The sequence below is a fragment of the Rhyacophila brunnea genome, unplaced genomic scaffold, assembly GCF_057557595.1.
Source record: "Rhyacophila brunnea isolate RB1 unplaced genomic scaffold, BYU_Rbru_1.0 scaffold_14, whole genome shotgun sequence".
Lineage (NCBI taxonomy): Eukaryota > Metazoa > Arthropoda > Insecta > Trichoptera > Rhyacophilidae > Rhyacophila > Rhyacophila brunnea.
The window spans coordinates 23289510-23312895 of NW_028232796.1; the positions used below are offsets into that span (position 1 = coordinate 23289510).

At 33.2% G+C, this 23386-nt stretch overlaps 3 protein-coding genes across 4 annotated transcripts; 2 read left to right on the top strand and 1 right to left on the bottom strand.

The window, feature by feature from the left end:
* Positions 1-48: 48 nt before the first annotated feature.
* On the top strand, positions 49-3024 carry Dok (docking protein homolog). 2 transcript variants are annotated; one of them, XM_085942025.1, is made up of 2 exons: positions 49-233; positions 345-3024. In XM_085942025.1, the coding sequence occupies exons 1-2, from the start codon at positions 153-155 to the stop codon at positions 1896-1898; spliced, it is 1635 nt and encodes a 544-aa protein (XP_085798151.1). In that variant the 5' UTR covers positions 49-152; the 3' UTR covers positions 1899-3024. The 2 variants fall into 2 exon arrangements, with proteins under 2 accessions (XP_085798151.1, XP_085798152.1); XM_085942026.1 differs by having other exon boundaries at positions 348-3024.
* An 8521-nt stretch (positions 3025-11545) lies between these two features.
* Positions 11546-12813, bottom strand: LOC147075740 (uncharacterized). The gene has a single exon (XM_085942029.1). It carries the CDS (start codon positions 12697-12699, stop codon positions 12169-12171), a length of 531 nt encoding a protein of 176 aa, XP_085798155.1. The 5' UTR covers positions 12700-12813; the 3' UTR covers positions 11546-12168.
* A 443-nt stretch (positions 12814-13256) lies between these two features.
* Positions 13257-22944, top strand: Mms19 (MMS19 nucleotide excision repair protein). The gene is made up of 7 exons (XM_085942030.1): positions 13257-13399; positions 13478-13861; positions 14702-15051; positions 16802-18271; positions 18953-19222; positions 20508-20675; positions 22515-22944. Exons 1-7 carry the CDS (start codon positions 13312-13314, stop codon positions 22713-22715), a joined length of 2931 nt encoding a protein of 976 aa, XP_085798156.1. The 5' UTR covers positions 13257-13311; the 3' UTR covers positions 22716-22944.
* The last annotated feature ends 442 nt before the right edge of the window (positions 22945-23386 follow it).

Genomic DNA, 23386 nt, shown 5'->3' on the forward strand with positions numbered 1-23386 from the left:
TTAATTTCATAGCAATCTTTACTTTATGCTATAGTCTATGGTAATATTGGTAATAAGTGAGTTAACTTTGTGTCAATATTGAAATAATGTTGAGTAGTTGTTTTCATTTATGTTGAAAACCTTGTAATGTTTTGAATATTTCATGCGACACGATGGATCAAGACGATCCAGTTCTAGCAGGTTACTTACTGTTTCCTCCTCACGGGAATGTTTTGAACAAGATTACTAAAAAGGTAAGTTTTCACACCAGCATTCTTTCTTTGAAAATTCGCGTACTTTTTTCTATCGCGGTACGTATATTTATTCCTAGTGTCATTACCATACCTTTATTTTTATATTTGTAGAAGCCGTGGCAGCAAAAATACTGCATGCTCTTTAAAGCCAGTAAGCAAGGAATAGAGAGACTCGAAGTGTACGACAATAAAGAAGACGTGACAACATGCGTTTGTCAAAGAATAATTACTCTGGAAAACTGTATCAAAATCACCCATACGAATCCAAATAACATAAGCATCGTCACGAAATCATCCACTCAACTGCTTTCAGGAATCACTGACAACGAATCTATCGAGTGGGTGACCGCCCTGCAGTCCATCGCTTTTACGGACGATGCATCTAAGCGGGCTAGTTTGGACCAGGATAATGATCTTTATTGTTCTTCTGGCGAAGGAGTGTTTTCAGTTAAACTTAGTCAATCGGAAGCTTCTGTCCGTTGCGCGTTTGAACCTGTCAAATATATTCTGTTGATGACGGCTACAGCAATTGAGTTGAGAAATGTCGACGATAATAAACTTTGCGCTACTTGGCCGTACAGGTATATCCGCAGATACGGTTACCGTCAAGGAAAATTCGCATTCGAGGCGGGACGCAAGTGTGAGACCGGCGAAGGGACATTCCATTTTCAACATTCAAATCAACAAGATATATTTCGGTGCCTATCGATGAAAATCAAATCCATGAAGAACATAATGAATGGAGAATCTCTGCACAGTCTGGATTGCGGAGATCAGTTTCAAGCGGCTTTAAGCATGGAGGCCAGGTCTCGGAGTCCCCTTCCCCTTTCGGCTCGTTCTGAGGAATTAAATTTCAGTTCCATGTCGACTAAGTCATCGCTGCAGCTGACCTCAGATTCACGGTTGCCATTATTGGCTAACAGTTCTACGTCTAAGCCGGCTTTAAAACCGAAACCTGAAAAACCTCCTCGTAAACATATCTTCACAGTTGCAAAAGAAAAACATGAGAAAGACTTCACAAGCGATAAGGTAGAATTCGGCAAATATCGAAAGCTCGATTGTCACGATTCTCCGGAGGCACCGATAAAACCAGCGGTTGTCGGAGGGCCTTACGATAAGGTCGAAATCAGGAACGAAGCTTGGAAAACCTTGGGCTTAAATGAAATAGACCACACTGAATTTTTGCCAAAAGTAACACATGAAAATAGTTGCTTAAAACTGATATCGAGATCGCAGGATAATTTAGACACTTTGGGCCCAGGAGAATCATCGAAAGTAATCATTCTACAGACTCCAATGTTGGATTCGGATGACGCCAACTATGATAGGCTGCAATATTTCAGATCTTCCAATAAAGGCAGATCGGAAGGCTACAAATCTGTTATCGCCCGTCCGTTGGCTACTCAAAATAATAACACGTCAAAAGAGACGTGGAACGATTACGATGAAGTGGAAAACGTGATGCAGTCCGTGAGGCTGGCAGACGATTCTTACTTAGGTTACGGTATGATAAGGAAACCGAGCGTCCCGGGTCCTCAAGTGCCTATTAAAACTAAACTAGTTGAATCTTTGAATCTGGAGAAACCTTCTCCGTATTCTGATATAGATCACTGTACGTTTAATACGTCTGAATATGCAATTGTAAGCAAACCGAAACGGGTATGAATCCTGCAGTGAGTTGCCAATACTTACAAGGTGATTAATTTTTATTTAGACTGATATTTCATACAGCTTTAACATAGTCCGATTCTGAAACCTGTTATTTACTTTTCAATTCAGTAGTTGATATCATATTGAAGACTATCTGCATTTAAAATGTTTAGCAAAATACTGCATTTAAATAGGTGTCATTTTTATACATTTTACTGCTTTTATTATATTTTTTCTCTCATTGCTTTACCCATTCCGACCAAGTATTTGCTATCACTGTACATACAATTCCAGAATTATGTTTTTAAATATACATCATATTTCAGAACATTAGATTTCATATTATTCATAAATTATGCATGACACATTTTATAAATATAATAATAAAACGTAAAAGATACTCATTAAACACAATGAGGAAAGGTAATTTTCATAAATCATGGTAAACTGAGTCAATATATTTTTATATTATGCCATTTTAATATTAGTTTCTCACTAAGTGAATCAACAGAATTGTTTCATATTACTTATTATCTTTAGAATTTAATAGCTGATGTATACGAGCTATACTTATTTCACTTCTATATAGATAGTTAGAATTGTGAAAAGCTTTTTATTTATAACAAGACATTACCATTGATTTACTAATAAAAGGGGCTTCTTGAATGAGTCTTATACAAATTTCATTCTTAAATGATCTTATAAATACACGTTTTTATGTAATTTGCCAATGTGTACACCTGTACACGTTAATATTGAGGTTTTCTATAAGTAATTGTATATTATTATGTTCATGATTCCGTTTCGATGCTACATTGTAGTAATATTAAGTGAATAATGCATACATACATATATCTTTTCTGTGCAGGTAAATTTCATATTATTAGATCATGCATACTTAAGCGGTATTTAATGCATAATTTTATGAACTGAAAACATTCTGCCGGTAAATAAATACATAATATGAGACATCTATTTCCAAATACCGAAATGTCCACAAATGAATATTTGTGATAAATGACGCTTTTGTGTTTCAAGTTTATATTCTTTTTTTCAATTGTGTTATATTTTGAAATTAGAGCAATGTGTTCATTTTTATAAGCTAAAATTAATATAACCAAAATATAATTGGGTATATCGACACTTCTTTGTGTATTTTCAATTCGACAACTTTTTTTTCCGTATGCTTTTGATTGTTTTCTGTTTTGGAAGTTATGGATTAGGCATGTCCAACTTCAAGTAAGCTGTAATCTACTATCTAGTATCAAAACTGGCAGTGATTTACTATATAGGATAGGCCTTTAGCTAAATTCACATAGATTTGATGCATACATATATTCGGAGCCATTCATTGGTCGAGGTATTGGTATTAAACGATATGCAGCCGATGAGGTATCACCTGATTAGAATGGAGTGGTTTTTAACCAATGAGATATTAAATCGGGTTTGCCCAAACTGAAGAATGTATGATTTTCGTTTATAAAAAAGACTTTGCTAATGCCATTCTTCACAAATGTTTTATATTTGCCTGAGGAGACTGCGGCGTTACAAATTAAACAACAACACTTATCTTTCATCATTACAAACAAATGCTCAATTTCCCATTCGTCGTGAAAATATAAATTTTTGTCATCTTTTGGGCACTCATTGCCATGGTATTCTTCTGTGCAAGAGAAATTACGCATCAGTTTAAAGCGCGGAGATTCACTCTTCTCTTTCTCTCACCCCTGCAGCAGGCCATGAGTGATACAATGCGAATTAAGTGCAAAACGGGCAAAACGACTTCCACGTAAGTTGGTTAAGGAAATAAAAATAGGAATGGTTAATGCATCCCCTTCAAAATTTCGATGAATTCATATTTCTATTGCAATTGAACGTCCACTCCTTTTACATTTTCATGACTCAATTCCAATGGGCCTAAGGTGTGATCGACCAAAATCTATCCAATGATCGATGTGTTGGACATGCCTGTTATAGATCATTAGATATTGTGTGAAATTGCATGTATTTTTTGTTAAATTTTAACTGTACATATTATATGGAGTTTTGGAAATAAATTCCTCAATATTGTTCAATACTTGTCTTTCTACCTTAAATTTTATTTCTATTTGAACATTGTGTGAATTTACATAATAGATTATGTACATATTTTTTGTTAGATTTTGGCTAAATATAATATGTGGACTTGTCGGTTTTAGAAAATAGATGCTTCATAATATTGTATTATCTTTGTGCCTTATTTTCGCATGACTGAAATGATAATTAGGTATTCTAGTGTGTAAGGATATTAGAATATTTTTTGTATTACGGGATCAATAGTGATTTTAAATGTTTTTCTTCATGGCCGTCATATTATTATTCCGACACCGTAGGTTAAGCGTTATTTAATATTGATGATTATTTTTGTAGTGCCATTCCTGTTTTGTTAATATTTATGATTTTTCAAAATGTACAGAGGAGTGAATATAATAATACATATTAAATTATTAACTGTCATTTTCTGATCAATATAAATTGTTATTGTGGCTAAAATCTATTTTTTTTTAATTACAAATAAAGCTGTTGAATATTTGTGCGATACAAATTTGTGAATCCATTTTATATTGATTTTGCTTAGGAACTTGAAGGTCTTAATATATACAAGTATACAAAAAGGAATACAGGTAACCCCCCCCTTGATCGCGGGTATGCATTCTGAACACAGTCACAGTGAGCGAAATTTCATGATTGACAGGGTATTTAATATGTTATGAAAACAAAGCGAGTGTCATATTACATGAAATAAAAGTCATCTAATTTTGCAATAAACTGAAAACATAACATTCATTTTGTTTATGTTGCAAAAATGTGTGGCGACGCATCGGCATACTTTTGTTTCATTCACGCTTGCAACTTTATTAGGTATATATTATGAACAAGTAAGAAACGTTGTACATGCCTGATTCCACTCATGACAATTACTGGCATGTGACACACATCCAAACAAATGCAGGATAAAAATATTATCAAAATAAATTCGCGCTCATTGGGGTTGCAGTAAATGAGGGTTACCTGTATATAAAAAACTATTTTGACAATATTGCCACATTGGAGGTTTTAACATCTCAACGATGAAATGTAAAATTGCAAGAATACCTGAGTAAAACCATAATGATGTGCCTTAAATTTTGCTGCCTTTTGGAGAAATATATTATAAGACACGTTGGCGTGTTCTGTGCCAGGCGGGTAAAGGTCCCATTCAAAAATTTATGCTAGTGCTACGTCTTAATCGGGATCGAGCCAAGAGGTTATTATGTATTATTAAATAAATTTTAGTTATGTGAATTTTGTGTGCTCACTTTCGTAAATGAGAGTAATTAATTTAAGAAAATATTCTACAGTAATTTTAGTGAATAGAAATTTTGTATTTATTAGTAATATTATGTTAAAAAAATATATGACTTATAAATGCGCTATGAGCGAAAAAAAATATTTTATCTTCACCATGGTGCTATTTATAGATCAGTTCGAACCAATCAATACACTAGTAGTTTTTGTACCCGAATAGATAACCAGACCACATTGCATTTGTGCCATCAATTAACATATTATATAATATATCCCATGTATGATAATCCAATCTACTTTTTATGATTGATATTGTTCTTTTGAATATTAATTGACGCATGTTTAAGTTTGTCTTTTTAATGTTAAGACAAAGTTTTGAACTAACTTCGTATTGCAAGAATTTATAGTTGCTGTTTGATATCCCTATTTTTATATTCTGTAATGGGCTAAGTATTGAAAGGTAATACTATTGTTTGTCATTAATGATAGTAAATTTCAGATTGCATAATGTCTAAACCGGTGATTCTCAACCTTTTTTGTTTGGCAGAACCCTTACATTAATTTGTAAAACCTCAAGGAACTGCACTTAACTGACTGACACAATATATTAAGGGTAAATTATAAAATATATATGTAAAATAGTAGACAATTACATACATTGGTAACTACACATCCTTAAGTAGACTCAAAATGCCATCCATTTTAGTCTCACGTTGTATTCTAAATTCACTATCTATGACATTGACTAACCCCGCTTTCAGACGGGATACCGGTGTCGCGCTCGTATATAATAAGGAGGTCTTTGTATTCGAACAAAAGGGTATTTGTATAATATTTATGAACGCCCCGAGCTAATGAGTCAAAGCGTGTATGGTACACTTTTCCGTCGGCCGCTACATTCTCAGGCCGCCGGTACACATGTTTTTATGATCGCAGCCAGTTTTATGTTCTAATTTATATCGCGAAATTATGCGTTGACTCATTAGCTCTGGGCGTTCATAAACATAATACAAAGTCCCCTTTATTCGAATACAAAGGCCTCCTTATTATAAACGAGCGCGACACCGGTGTCCCGTCTGAAAGCGGGGTAACTGTTGGCACTGTGAAATCTAATTTGAAAATTTGTTTCATTTGCGTTCCTTACTTAATTTACCGGCCCCAAACAACACTCGACTTGCCTATCCGCATGAGACATCACTTCACGTAGGATTAGTAAATGTTAATTAAGTGTTTTTGTTAAACTAGTAATATTTATTGCCTCCATTTAGGATACATGAATTATCTCAATGCGTTTCAATAATGTCAACATTTTTTTAATGTATGGTACCAAAACGGTTTTAAGTAATTGTACTTTTTAGCAAACTTTTGGGAATGCTAACGGAACCTGGTTGGGAATCACTGCAGTGAATTAAATATTCCTATAACTTAATCGTAGAAAATAGTGTGTACACTAAATAGCTATAAAATATATTCATAAAAATGTAAATTATACAATGACCGACACAAAATGATTTTATTAAATAAAAATGATAATAATGAATCTGGAAATAAAAATCATTAACGTTAAACTATAGCAATATTGAAATCAATTTTCAACAAAAATGGCGCTGAAAATTTTGAAACTTTGAGTTAGATTTTGCTAAATTCTACATAACTACGATAAAACAAACTGTGTTGAAGATAAATTGATAATATGTGTATAAAACTTGCAGAATATACGAGCATTCTGTTTAAAAAGCAATATCTAGCTGATGAGTTAATTTTTCTAATAGAACTGTAAAACTTAGAATCTGACATTTTCGATTGTTTTCACAAAATGTCAGAACCGATGCTATAAACGTGTAATAAATAGTAAACCCAACATCGGCAGTCTAACCCAATATCCAGGAAACGTATTCGATACTGTCTAGAATAGGGGATTAAATTTTATCCCTTAAGTTACCATAAAAGTAAGAATACCTACCAGTCAACAACACTCTTTTATAATGGTGCCTTTTTCGGTGGATATTCATCCCTAAATCACTAAATATACCCACAAGTTATCAATTGATTTTAAGTTACTGAATTTAAGATTTTTGTATCCTGCTGTTTAGTATATACCAGGACATACTAAATGATGTGTTTAGTATCAGAATTAGGCTGTCTAAAGCTTGCTTTTCCATATTTTCTAAATACCATATTGCATTGATTACAACATGCATATTGTTTCCTGTCTCTGAATTCGGGGTGTGTCTTGTAGAATTGAGTTTTACAATCACTGTCAAAAATGACTCTCGTGTCAAAGAATTTCATATCCAGTTTCCAAGAATAAAGTTTGGTTTATTTAAATTTTATTGCTGGTATTTAAAAATAAGGATGTGGCTTATGATTAATGCAATACGGTAATTGATTACCAGTGATTTAAATTGTATTCAAAGGCATTAACTTCCTATGTAATGTAAATTCGGCAATAAATATTGATTTCAACTTTTTTGTATTTGCTATGTATTTACTAGGTGTGGCCGCGCGGCTTAAGCGTTGGATTATAAAGCCGTGGGTCCCAGGTTCGAATCCTGGGTCTGGCAAGTACACATATTGTTTTTCAATTTGTGTGTGTCAGGGTATGGACCTAATAGGTTGAGCAAGTGGCTGACATCCATTTCTCGTAAAAAACAAAAATCTGTCAATTTAAAAAACCTCTACTTTGTGGAGGCCCATATGATCCTATTAGAATCGGACATGGTCGAAAGAAAGAAATTTGTAGAACATGTATATTTTTTTTTAATAAATTGGTAACTAAGAAATAAGCCGTTCACAAGAGCTTTATACGATTAATTTATTTAGATGAGCGGAAACCCGAACATAATATAATAGGTACTAGAGAATCAAATGATGCATACACATTTCCTAATGTGAATATCGTGTATGATGAAGCAATGGATCTCAAAACCTTTATATGAGGATTCATCAATAGTCATTCTTTCAACCCATTGTATGTGTGCGTTGGATTACAATGCAAATTAATCAGAAAATGAGAATTTTACATAGTGTTACATGGTGTGTGTAATTTCATAATATGTATAATTACCAGTCAATGCGCGGCTAAGCGTCGGCTTATAACGTTGTGGGTCCCCGGCCCGGTTTTGCATTGTTTTTCAATTTCTGTGTCAGAGTATGGACATAATAGGTTGAGCAAGTGGCCAACATCCATTTCTTATAAATACAAAATCCTCCACTCTGTGAAGGCCCATATGATCTTATAAGAGCCAGGCCACACCGGGTGACTCTGGTCTCGAGACCAGTCGTGCGACTGTGGTCTCTCGGGCGACCAGAGAGGCAGCCATTAAATTATAATAATGAATGTACACGCAAGTTATGCAAAAAATACGTCTCTCCGCGGCGTGGCTGCTCGCCCAGTGTGGCAAATACAATGCTATATGTTTTCATACATCACTACCGATCGCCCGACCAGAGAGACCGGGAGACCAGACCGAGCGCAAGAACGAGATTTTACTGACTGCCCCACTATTGCTTGCGCGACTACTGGGCGACCAGGTGTGGCATGGTCCATATAACTGCATACATCGGTCTGGTCTCGAGACCAGAGTCGCCCGGCTCTTAGGATCAGACACGGCTTAACTATAGTGGTATTTTAAATACATTTCGAACATGCAATTTCCTCTAGTGCCCACAATTTATGGTTTCTATTGCTGATTTGACTATATTATATTGCCTATTGCATTACTTTCTCTCACTCAGCGATGTACCGACTGTGAATTATTTTCTGTCAATACTATCGAACTCCACACTATTGTTTATAACTAAAGTTCACGTACTGGTAGAAATTCCTGCATTATTGCATGCACGATCAATGGTGAGTCATGTCAATGATACATTACCATGTAAAAAGGGATATTGACTTCGTCACTAATTTATAGAATTTTACATGTAAGCTTTAATAATTCCATACCACAAATCAAATATCAATAAGCATTAACCTGTCAAACTTCTGATGTACTCGGCATTTCACTTACCCACTGTTTTGCCTGCTTATAGAATATAATAAGAACAAAGCCGTTCTTGGATACGTACCTCATTTCGACAATTGATTTTCTACCTCATGATGGTATCTTGTTACTGAAATGTGAACTTTCATTTTTTGTTTGTATTCACACTTCCCGTATGTAATTAAAACTACATAATATTATGACAAATCTTTGTTTCCCAGTAAAAACAGATGTAAATAATGTTTACAAAATCTAAAATGAAAGAGCATTTTTCTTGTTGTGCATACAAAAATGGCGCATACTTTAAATTGGAACTTGATTCAGCAATTTTTATAGGGAAACGAGAGACATTTTTGACTTTGTATATTATTTCATATTTTGATATCCCTTTGACGAGATAACATTGCAGAGGGTTCATTTTTATATTGGACTCAATTGAAAACGAAACAATCGGTTTTTACAGAGAAACAACTATCATTTTGGGTAATTAATTTGAGGCATTTATGTCATATCTTTGTATCATTCTGAGTATTTGTGAATGTAATATTAAATGAATAAAAATTGTAAAATGTATAAATATCTACAAATTTAAAAAATATGTCAGTGAAGATACTACGTTTATTGAACATGTGCTTCATCCAGTTGTAAAATAAATAAAACATTCTAAAAATTTAAATTTGTTTTATTAAAAATTTTAAATATAATTTTGCAGAACAAACAAAACACTTCAACCATCATCCAGCCCTGTTTTTTCTAAAACATTATCATTACAGAATTGCGAACTTATTTTGGAGACTCACTGTCATTTCAAATAATACATAATGCACAAACAATGAAATAAGTCACCACAAATCATAACTGGTCATTGTAACCTTCGAAATTTCAAGATTAAAATTCTTAATTGATGACACCATTTTTTTTCAATCCAAAAAACAAATTATAGATGCCTATACCAACAAAAATCATTCCAGGTTTTGAATTTAGAACCAAGCTTTTCACAATATTAAAAACAATGAATGATAGTCCTTACATGGTCCTTACTCAGTGAACTTATACTGGTAGATCGAAAGCTATATTTGGATGTTACCACCTAATTATTTTTTTATGGAATAAACACGAAAATTAGCTGTTTATAAAAGTATAAAGCAAAATTAAAAAATAGAGCCTCCTCAGCTTGTATTCAGTTAATATCTTATTTATTTAAAATACATTTAAGTATACTAGTTATATACATAGTAATAATTTTAAGATTGGTTGCCCTTTTCAATTCTTGCGGTGCCAATATTTGTTTTCTTGACTAATGTTATATAAAAGGAAAACTAGATATATTAGGTGTCTAACAAAACGTACCCTATTCAGTGTGCAATTTCTCACAATATGCAATGATCTATAACTTGTAAAATGTGCCAAAATTATACGAAAAATCTGATTTAAAATAAATGTTGATGTCCAATTTTATTTATCATATATTTAATGGAAAAATACTTTTATCAGTTAATAATAATGAGTAGATTATTAACTTAAACTTACATTAAAACCAACCAGTTCCGCTCCACACACAAAAACGTCATTAACAATAATATTGAATTATGGACTTACCGGTTTTTGTTATTATACACCTCATATGCAATATTATCATCATTAATTTAGCCGGAAAAAAAATCTGTAACACTGCGTTGAGCAAGTAGACATGCCCAAACAAATCGAGAGATTTAAACGTGCAAAATTAATTAACATCAAATTTTGCCACAATTAATTATTGATAAGTGGAATTATACAGGAAGAACTTGTGAGATAAATTTATATATTAAAAATCAATGACATTAATATGGACGAATCATCTGGAAAAGAAAATGACACTCACTTTATTGTCGGGTCTGCCGAATGGCATAATCTGTTCTAACGCCATTACAATAAAGGTGATATTGCTATAAATTCCTGATGCTTTTTGTTGGGTCTGCCGAATGGTTCAGTTCAAACTGGTCCGCTTAAATGAACATTGACATTAAAAACACTGCTTAAACGCCATTACAATAAAGGTCATATTGCTATAAAGTCCCGATGCGTGATATCGCATAATGGAAATTGCGTGACGTCTACCTATACATGCGAATTTACTTGCTAGCTACTGTATTGAGTGCGTCGTCCATTAATAATGTCATTGTTAAAAATAGTGTCACCCATAAATCACAAGATTTTGGGCATTTATCGACCTCCTCATTCTCACAATTTTTTGCCCTGCTGTCTAAATTATCTAGGCCTCCAGTCGGTAACTTATGGCATGCAGAAGGATTAATGATGACACGGCATGGACTCTGGAGAATGACGATTAATAAATTTTTTCAGTACTTTAATAATTATCCAATAAGCTCTGTGTTTGGCTAAATAGAATCTCCGACTTGGTTACATGACGAATTGCAGAATGCCAATCACATCCTCTGGGAGTGTTTTCTACTGAAAGGGAAGAGCTTCTCAAGTCGGTCTGACCCTCCATTGGACAAGTCGGCCATTGCGAGTTGGTATCTACAAGGCAGGTGAGCGAGAAGGTTTTCTCTCACCAAGGATTGACGTAATATATTATATCAAAGTAGGTTACCGACCACTGATCTATTAAAAAAATTATTTGGATAAAACTTATCGATTTCAGTGTGTTGTCGTGAGTGCATATTTCATTCTCATAAAAACTTTGTTGGTTTTAGTGATGTAATAAACCCCCATTGTGATGTGACCTCATATGGATGACCCAATAATTTGAATGAACATTTTATTTTCAATATTAAGTGGTAGGTAAGTACTCTGATATATTTTTATAGCATCCATCCACACAAATGGAACACTACCCAAACCCTTAAATAAGTTCATGGTTTTAAATGCACAACAGAAGAATTTTATGGTTTGTTTGTGTTATCGAAAGCATAACACATCATACATAATGAGAAATAAATATTTTATAAAAATATGTTTTAAATGAATCAGGTGAGTTGAATAGGTTTATCCGGTTTTGAAGAATCTTCTTTATCAGTAGACTTTTTTTCGTTTTGTTTGAGTGTTTCCCTGGCGATGATCTCCAAATCCATGGATGTTATTTTCTCCACTGTTTCGCCTTTCGCTTTCAGTATTTCTTCAATATTTTTCATTCCATTTAAATCAGTGAACCAATTCAAATTGTCAGCAATAAGGTGGTTGTTTTTGCATTCGTCGCATTTGACAATCACCACACCTTTGTTGTAGGCGACTTTTGATATTAATTTGATGTTTCTTGTGTTACACTTCTTGCATGTATAGCATAGTTGCAATTTCGCCTGGTTGGATATTTCGTCGTTGAGATTGTGGTCCGACGCAGCAAAGGTTGCGAAATTATTTTTGTTATTTACATCATGCAATCGGTGGTTATTGTTTATACTGCTGGTGAACACGTTCGCTCGTGAAAATACCATTCCGTTCAGTAATCTCATATTCGACCTGCCTCTGATGCACAATTCAATTATACTTCTCACTGACATTTTTATATAGATTATGTGAATTTTCTTAATTATACAAATCTTTCAGCTCACCCAAATCTCAAGTTTATTCTATTGAATTCTACCTGACATAAACTAAACAACATTGGCGCATGATGCTATAGACAATTTCAGATTTCAGAGCCCGAAACTCATAGACTAATATGGTAGCCAGACTACAAAATCTAAGTTTCCCTAAATAAATAAAAAAAACTTTCAAACAACTATCAACAATGTTACCCCAATACATATGTACAATACACTACCATAAATAAGCGTCACGTAAAATATATTTTATTATAAGTCATTAGAAAATATAATAGAATTAATTTTTTTATAATAAAGTATATATTATTACACATATATTTTTAAACATTTCTAATTCATTAATTTCATAATTATAACATAAAACTATTTTTAGGGTACCGTTCATAAAGCTATACCTTATATCTTTTGGTCAAGGCTCTATAAACTAAATACATTTATTAGTAGCACTTAATGACAATAATAATTTAATAAAATTATTAATATCGACGATGACAACCCCGTTAATTATAATCATCTGCCAAAATCTAATCTAGGCCATTCAGTAATTGTCAAAAACTTGCCTAAAACATGCCTTCTCCTTGGTTATCTGATGAATTGTCAGATCAAGTAAAACAAAATGAAAACTTCCAGGAAAATGCACACATCATATGTGAAGGTAAAAAGTGGAAACATCATTATTTTACAAAGTTTATGTCTACTTTGTGGTATTAATTAATTGAGGTTATGTTTTCAGATATAATGACTGGGAAGTTAGACATAACCCAGTTTGTAGAACGACTAGTTGGCGTATTGACTGATACAGATGACTCAATCAGAGCAAGAGGATTGCAGGTCTACTCGCAAGTTCTGAAACAGCTCCCTTCAGATTTTTTAACCGAGCAGCAACTAAAATATGTTACCGTATTTTACCTGGCCAAATTACGGGATGATTACTTAATAGTCACTCCAGCTTTGGTTGGTACACTGGCACTGTTTGCCATGAAGCACCTGCCTCTGAATATGCACAAAGAATTGATTAAGGCCATGCTTTTAAGTGTTAATTGCCAACAACAACCATATGCTGATAGGCACAATGTATATAGTATCATACAACTGTTCTCCATCAACTATCCTAACGGTACGTCATTTAATTACATTGTAGTTCTGTTCATCAATTGTGTTAGAATTTACTAGTTAGAATTACAATTCTCAGAATGAAATTATAAACTATATTATTATATATCGACTAATAAATCAACCTGTATAATTTACATAATTAATATTATCGTTTTGTCGTTATGTTCATTACGACTTTGCGTGAAAATTTAGCTAAACGTTGCGTACACGTAGAATCACCTAACTTGTCTTGGTGTTACTGTGAGTGGCCAAATTTATTGCATCACTGTTTTTCAATTATAGACAAGTTGTGGGATTGAAGCTATACACCATGGCTTATCAAGTGGGCGCTGGAGGATTCTGAGAAGGGGGACTTTACTGGTTCCATGGGAATTAGGAGAGAAGTGAGGAGCAAGTTTGCAATAAGGAGACACTAAAAAAATAATGGTCACATTAACAATTTTGAAGCAAAAACACTTGCCTACTTCACGCTTACTATAGATTTTTACAAGTTCTGCATTCTTAATTTGTTTTATTTCTAAAGAAGCGTTAGTTAAGAGAGATGTAGATTTTTTTGGCCCATCTAATATTGACTAGGCTACATCCTAATAATGTCACTATGTCCTGTTTAGTCATGATTGCAAGAATTTCGTAACTGTATCTTATATGCAGATCGGTTTTAAATCATTATATTAGTACGTTTGGAAAGAAAAACATTTCAGACCCTGTTATTATTCGACCCCGACTATTATATAGAGCTCAGCGATATCACAGAAGACAGAAGGGGCACCCGTTCAGCTATATAAAGCACTGCTTGACCTTCAAATATACTTTCCATTGTTAACAAAAAAACTTATTTCAGATTTACAAGAAATGGGTGACGATTTCATTGGCGGTTTTATAAATTCAATGGAGGGTGAGAGAGACCCGAGAAATCTAATGCTCCTCTTCAGAATGTTGCCACATTTGTTAAAACTGATGCAGCTACGCGAAACCACTGAGAGAATGTTCGATGTGATCGCTTGTTATTTCCCAATTTCATTTCAACCGTCACAAGATGACCCAAACGCAATAAGCAGAAATGATTTAGCCGAAAAACTCTGCGTGTGCCTCTGTGCTATTCCCTCCTTTGCGGAATTTTGCTTACCATTACTGACTAAAAAAATTGATTCAACGTTGAAGCTTGCAAGATTAGATTCCCTCAAATTGCTGGTATGTATTTATTTCATTAATCTTTTATGTGTTTACACATCTTTAATTGTTCGATTGTTATTCCAGTCCTATAAGTCTTAGCTATTGTCTAAAAGTGCGGCAACTTCATGGTATCTTTATCGGAAGTGAGATGGAATAGGGAACCGGAGGGTAGGTTGGTTTGACTCCAATAATAAGAAGACGGATGCGTGAATGAAATGAACCCTGGTTTTATTATCTCCTTCCGAATAAATGTCAATTTAATTATTACAGGTAAGTTTCCAGATTTATAATTTAGCTGGGTGGAAGCACGTGTATGCGTTATAAGAAATTGCGAAGTCGATCGGGCGGAGCGGAACTATAACCTTATGGTTAAATCTTTGATAACTGACTGACAATATTGTTTTCATATACTGGGTGTTTTTATAGTGATTCGATACAATAGAAAATGTTGTTATCGCTACTTGAATATTTTGATAATCATGCTTTGTTGTGTAATGCATGATTGTTTTTAAATTATAAATTATTGATTTTAATTTGAGACAATTAAGCACTTTTTAATTATTAGGCACGATTGATTTTCATATAAACAATTTTGTGCATATCATAATGTTTTGTAAATTATAAATAATTGATTAATATAATTATTTTGCTAAATTAGCTTTCTGTTTAAAATTGATTTATTCACATAAATCACTTGTTTTGCTATTTCAACCGTGTTATGTTGCAAGATACATTGTAATTATAAATTAAGTCATGCAGATGGTAGGGTATTGATCCCTACATCTTATTAATAATGGCTAAATGCAGTCATTGACTGATTTCTGTGTTTCTGACATTTCCTACATACATTAGTGTTTGATAGTAAAACAATTATAATAGAGATTCATAATTGTGGAGAATTTGTATTGAATCCATATTCGCATGACTAAAGCCCTGTTGATAATGTTTTCGTAAATAAGCAGCTAGCTTAGTGGTAACCCACAACGTGGGTAAGATACTACATCAAAAGTGGTGATTGCAACCGAATTGAATGCATACATTCAAATGATACGTAGTATATAGCAGGTACATGCATTGTAATGCAACTGCCCATTGAATCATTTTGATTTTGTAACAATAATTTTTCTATTAACCATTAATTTACTATATAGCATAGGTTTTTAGCTAAATTCACATAGATTTGATGCATTCACATTTTCTAACAGTTTGAAAAGCATTTGAAGTTATCCATTGATCGGCATATTGGTATTAAATGGTAAGACAGCCAATGAGGTATCGACTGATTATTATGGAGTTGTTTTCACTCAATGAGATTTTATATTGGGTTTGGCCAAACTGAATGTGGGCAATGTACGATTTTCGTTTGTAAGAACGTTTCCATTAGCACAGCATAGAAAATCAAAAATTATTTACCTCACTCTCCCAATGCCATTCTTCAACTTAAACAAATGTTTTATATTAAGCTGAGGACACTAATGTGTTATAAATTAACAATAATTTTCATTAGTTGTAATTTCTGAAAAAACTATTCTAAACTGTTATTATAATATGTTTATGATTGCGATTGCATTGTTGCTTATTTTAATCATCAGTCAGCTGAACTTTGAAACATGAACATAGTAATATCTAATATGTTAATTATGCATTTATTTAAATACGCTTCATGCAATATTTTATTATTGTACTCACGCATTTGGAAATTGATAGTGTGGTGTGTTAATTCATATTAAACATGTCAGAATAATAATTTTGATGCATTTTTTTGTAGGAAAAAAGCTGTGAAACATTCACTCCATTGAGCTATGAACCGTACCTATCAACAATTCTGTCATCGTTACTGGAAGACATGTCTCCGAAAACTGATGACGACATAACGCAATGCGCCCATGACGCTTTATCTGCATTAGTTCATAATTTATGCACCGACGAATCAGAGATGAAAATATTCACACCGTTTTTAAGACAGATTCTAACATCTATGCAAGTCTTGCTTGCAGATGTCAAAGACAGAGCATCTTTAGAATTACCGCTAAGAGTACTTCTAACCACTGCAGGTTCCTCGAAACAAGCATGCATATTTATCTGTGAGAATGCATTGCCTATTGTATCGGCAACTTATAGCATGATAGACGACAATAGATGTAAGGTCTCCATATTGAAATGGTTTACAGGATTATATCTAATTTGTCAGCGCTTGGAAATGTTTACAGAAAGTAATAATTATTTTAAACACATTCCCGAAATATGCCTCTCGGCTATCATCAGTACGCAGAATGATTTAAAAGTCGCCGGATTTGAGACACTTACATCTGTGACCGAGTCCGTTCAACTCAATGACGTATCAGCACTTCCGGAGATATTTTATAAGTGCATTCACAACGAAACGTGTGAAAGAATATCGAACGCTAGTAAAAAGTGTCTGCTTTCATTGGCAAATAAATATCCAAGAAATTATCTCGAGTTGATCAATGACAAACTAAATTTAGACACACTTCCGAATGATACATTCCAAATCAAAAGGAGAACTGATATTGTGTGCTCTCTTGCGAGTATCGATGAATATAGCAATGCCATTGTGCCGAGGATCTTTGAAGTTCTTAACAGAAACGTTGACATTAAATTTTCCAATACTATAATAGCGGCGTTAGTTGATAATTTGGGACGAAAAGACTTATTTAACAATGAGAAATTACAAAAAATACAACACAATCATGACATACTGAAACATGTTTTATTTTGGAGTAATAATAATCTTAACAATATAGGACAAAAAGAAACAACAAATGTTTCAAAATTGATAAGTATAATCGTGCAATCGCAAAACAAAGATGTTCAACAAATTTTATATTCCTGTTATCTACCAAATTATTTAGACCAAATTCAAAAAGAAAATGCTTATGTATCTATATTAGAGGCTTTATTAAAATGCAGTAAACCAGGAGTGGTCATTGATAATTTAAATGACATCATATCGAAAGCTGTTGAATTAGCTACAGTTGAAAATGATAGTTTACGTCAACATCATGCCTGCGTTATTGTTGCAAATGTTTACAATAAATACGGAGTATCCGGTAATGTTTATGACTTATACAACAATATCCAGAAGAGGTTATTTGATGTCATCGACGGAGCTAATTGTGATGATTTGATTTACAAAAATGTAATTGAGTTATGCTCGTTCATTAGTAAAGCTCTTTTGCTATCTGGAGATCAAAATGCAAGCAGTTGGATTGCAAAGGTATCATAATTCATTAAGTATATTTACACCCTTTTCAAAAACTTGATTTTTGGTACATTTTTGAATTCCCCAATTCAATTCAGCTCAAAAAATAAGTTTATATTTAGCTAGTTTTGTGGTGTCACATATTCTACATCCTTTCTTCCTATTGCAGCTATAATTACTATTCCATCTAGCGGTTGTGATCGAGAAATCTCAAGAATTAATCTTGATTATCTTAAATAGTCGAGAATTATCTGACAAGAAATCGGCGATGACAGGAAGTCACTGTAGTTGCATATAGAAGACTTCTCGGTGACGTACCTGTCATGGTGGCAATGCACGCACGGCAGTCGTGTTTAAATAACGTATCAGCTCTCTTTTTAGATGCGACTCCTTTTCTTCTTCACAATAAACCAAAAGTTTACTAATAATAATTATAACATTACTTCTGATCATTTTAGATATATTTTTATTATAAAAAGCTTAAAATTATGTAAATTGATAGATCCGCACACCACGGAAGCGTAAAAGTCTGTTTAGCTGCGCTGCAGGGGATTCTTAGTTCACTGTTTTAACATGTGGACAAGAAGTTCTTGTTCGACAGTCAATAATATAATTCCGCAACCAAAATTCAAACAATTTGGCAGTTTTTTCAATTTTTGCCCATAACCAATGTATGAATGGATCATTTTATTTTAGATTACTGAAGTTTTGAGTAAAGAAAAATGGGGCATGCAAGGAGCCAAGAGTTTTAAACAAATAATGAGCGACTCCGATGATCTGAGTGCTGAATACTTTTGCCTAGTGAATAAATATTATCGACAAAAAGTCTTGCATCAGTTCTCATCACTGACGAAGGATATGAAGCGGACCCCAACTGTTGACAGCAAACGGGAACCATATCTACTGGCTTGGGCCTATATAATACAGTCTGTTCCAAAAACCGTTCTCAAAATGCAATCATCAATGGTGAGGCTTGAGTTTTTATGTTTGTCAATTACCATTACATAATATGAAGTCGAGCTTGGTTATTACGATCACGGATATAGCGAGACCTCGGATGTAACGAGGAAACATTTGTTGATATGTTAGTATGATTTTTTCAATACATTTATTCACTTTTATAACGAGCTCCTTATCGGATATACTGAGCTAAAATATCGTCAAAAATTTTCTTAAAACTATTAATGTGTCGATTGTTTAAAAACAATTCGACCCTGCAATAAAATCAGACCAGACAGGATACCGCCGGGTTCGGATTACGTTTATGACACTAGTTAAGTGTCTAAGTACCTATTCATTGGTGTTTTCACCTACAAGATTGAAGAGTATCCACGCATATTATGGCTGAAAAAAGAATCCAAGGTTTGTGAAGTAAGTAGGTACCTACCAGCGTTCATTACAATAAACAACTTCTTTTGTAGTTTATAAATGCCATGCTTTTTCAGGGAAAAATTCTAATTGTGTATATTTGTTTGAATTGCGGCTTTTTGTGTTATGTGACCGCTCATTTAAAAATACCTATTCTCTGATATAACGAGTAACACTTATAACGGGCAAATTCAGTCTGTCCCATCTTCCTCGTAATAACCAAGTTCGACTGTATTATCTATTAATATATGCTATATAATATATCGTCACTGTTCTGGCAGAAGACACTAATTCGAAAAAATTAGATATTGAGTTAGTTATACCAAAATGTTCCTTATTTCAAACTGTACCGTCTGGAAACCTTCTTAATAAATAAACATTCTTTATTTTAAAGTCAACCTTTTTACGATTACTTAATAAACTCACATGATGGACCATTTCAAACATTTCAACAACTTCAAAGTCAAATTACTCAAAACTAGTATTCTCCAGTTAGTGTGTTCTGCCAGAACAGAGACGATATTATATTAGTGGTTAACTTGGGTGCTGCATCTATGCATCATTTGTTGACAATTGGAAGTGTTTATCCAGTTTAAATAGCTGTCTTGCTAGATCTGTTACAGCATTAAGGACCCTAGTTATGAAGTGTGCAGATGCTATTTCTTCCTACAGCAAATAGGCGGAGCTAATTTCAAAGCCGACTATTATTGTCAGACCGTGACTTGAAACTATAAACTTAGATGGTAGTGCTAGTTACATTAAATAAACTGTTTGTAGAAAATGATGATTGTTGCATATTGAAATAAATAGTATAGTTTGAAAGATGTTTTCTATTTGTCTTTGCTTTACATAAAAAAATAATAGGTTTTTTTTTAATTTTCAGATTCTGCCAATTTTATTTGAATCTTTGGACTATGCTGACACGGATATTTTACTAGCTTCATTGTCATCATTATCATATTTCGTTCAAATGAAGCATTCTTCAGTCATCGACAGTCTGCAGACAATCTTACCAAGATTTATCAAACTAGCAAAGTTTCCCACGTCTATGGTAAAAATATATAACTTAACAATTAATAGACTATAGCTATACAACTTAAGCACGGACCTATGCAGAAGCACACCTCCTTTTGTGTGCATAGAGTAGGGATGGATAATTAGTACATCCCTGAGTCCTCGGGTATGGTAACGTCGGTACATGTTCATGATAAGTCTGTTTTACACGATTCAATCGTATATTTAAAGTTTTACTATGAATACCCCATCTCGATCGGGGTATTACAAAAAACCTTTACAAGGACAAGCGCGAGAATTTGTTTATAATTTGACCGAATATTTAAAAAAGTTTTCAAGTTAATAAATACCTGCAGCAATAAAATCAGTTAACATGGGTTTAATGATTTATTTTCTTCCAAACTCATTAATTATTATTTATTATTATTATTTGACCATGTCCGATCCTAATAAGATCGCATGGGCCTCCCAGAGTAGAGATTTGTATTAACAGAATATTGTTTTTACAAGAAATGGATGTCAGCCACTTGCTTATTATTATTGCCAGACCCAGTATTAATTAACCTAACCATCGTAATAATAATAATAATTAAGTTGAATTATTGGACATTGAATAATTATTGGACTTCTAAGCGAATTAGGTGCTGAGAATAGAATTTTTATCCATTAAAAACCTAACTCAAAAAATGACAACACAGAAACTTTCTACACCCGACCACAGCGCCTTCCTGTTATGGCCGAGATCTTGTTGTGGACAATGGTTTAATAATTATTTATATTGAAAGTAACTTGACGATTTGCTACATGTAATACGGGCTGTTCCCTTAGGGTCGTATGCATGCGATTCCCAAAAACCTTATAGGCTATATATTGCACGTTTGTATGCATGAGCACAAACGTAATTAGCTGTTAAGTGACGTCACGAATGTGACATCTCATGTGTCATGGTGTTCGTATTTTAAAATTTCTTTCTTTCTTTTCTTCTGTATTTTATAATTATTCTACTGTGCACCGAATACATTTGGTGGCAATACTGAATATTATTATGACTAACTTCACTTCAATTATTATGAGATGTCAAAACAGAATAAGAATAAATGACAAAAAATGCAAATGATTTAGATAATAATATGTAATGATCTCTGTATAATATTATCATTTATACCAATCACCGTATGACACTATTGATGTTTCCAGTGTATTTGAGAGTTGTGCCTTGTTTATTACAGTTATCTTACAATAATTAACTAGGTAGGTAGGTACCATAATATTTTGAAGAACGCAGAATGCTTCCAATTGCATATTTTAATGCCAGATACAGCAGTAGGTACATATTTTTGCAGTGGTTTAGCGGAGATACTTTATCGTAATCTTACGTAAGTCCATCTTATGTCTCCATGAGAAATATTGCAAGCAAAATAGGTACGAGGCATTTTATCAGTTACCTACTATCTAGATTATAGACTAGGGATCAAAATTATACGTATTTTGTAAACAGCACGACTAGGAACTGTTTTTAAAGTTCGCAAATGTTTTACAGAATCTACAAAACGAACAAGGGCCTCAAGCAAACGTTTGTTGCAATGAATGCAAAATTAAAATGACATTTGAAAGTGACAGCTGAGGCAGCCATTTTTAATGGCGCGTGACGTCAGATCGCTTACGTCACAAACAGTGTTATACGCTATTCGATGGAAAATCGGTTAAATAGCTTATAAAGAATTTGGGAATCTCAAACATACGGCCCTTAGACGCTTCCGTACTGGCCGAAAACAGCCGAATCCAACCGAACATCAAAAAGTTAACGTTTATGTTGTCGGACTATAGTTATTGAATTCCTCCTAAATATTTTAATTTTTTTTGTTTGATATTTCAGAAAGTTCGAATAGAAAGTTTGCAATGTTTATTTGACGTCGCCAACTGCTTCCCGACAATATTATTACTGCCTTACAAGCAAGATACCGTTATTCAAATGGCCCAATGTTTGGACGATCCGAAAAGACTCGTGAGAAATATTGCAGTGAAGGCGAGATGCAGGTGGTTCCTTATTGGTTCGACAGAGGAAAAGAGCAATTAATTGATTGCAACATTTGGCCCACGATAATAGCTCTACTAACGAATCATAATATGAGCGTTTTTATTGCGGTGTTGACTAAAATGACAAATTAAAATTTTTTTAGATATTATTTTCCTTCGAATAACGTTGCTTATTTGTATACCTATTTTTAAAAGTTATTAGAGATGTATCACGAATGCACAAAATGATACCATTAGTATAGATTAAAAAATGTTTTGAATATTCTTGGAATAATATTTTTTTAATTTTTATAATCATGTATTTTATATTACATACATATATTATATTTCCAAATTTTTCTAACGCTGGTTTTATGACAATAAAAAAATCCAAAAAATAAGATGAAAAATGTGAATTTATTATCACAGATTGCAGATTAATGAATAATTTCATAATTCTTGGAAACTTCGACCTTAATAATTGCATCATTAAACTTAATAAAACTTTGCCAATGACTTCAAATTGTTTACAATAATTCAATACACCTTTGTGGTCAACGTCATTTTTGTAATTCATGTGTAAGTCGTGTACCTACATAATATGTTTTAACGTTAGTTTTATTTTTCTGTCTTATTTCAAATTAGAACAATATTAGCTAATTAATATGCTATAAATATTAGCAAAATAAAATTGGACATATCTGCATTTTGTTTTTTCCGTCATGCATGAAG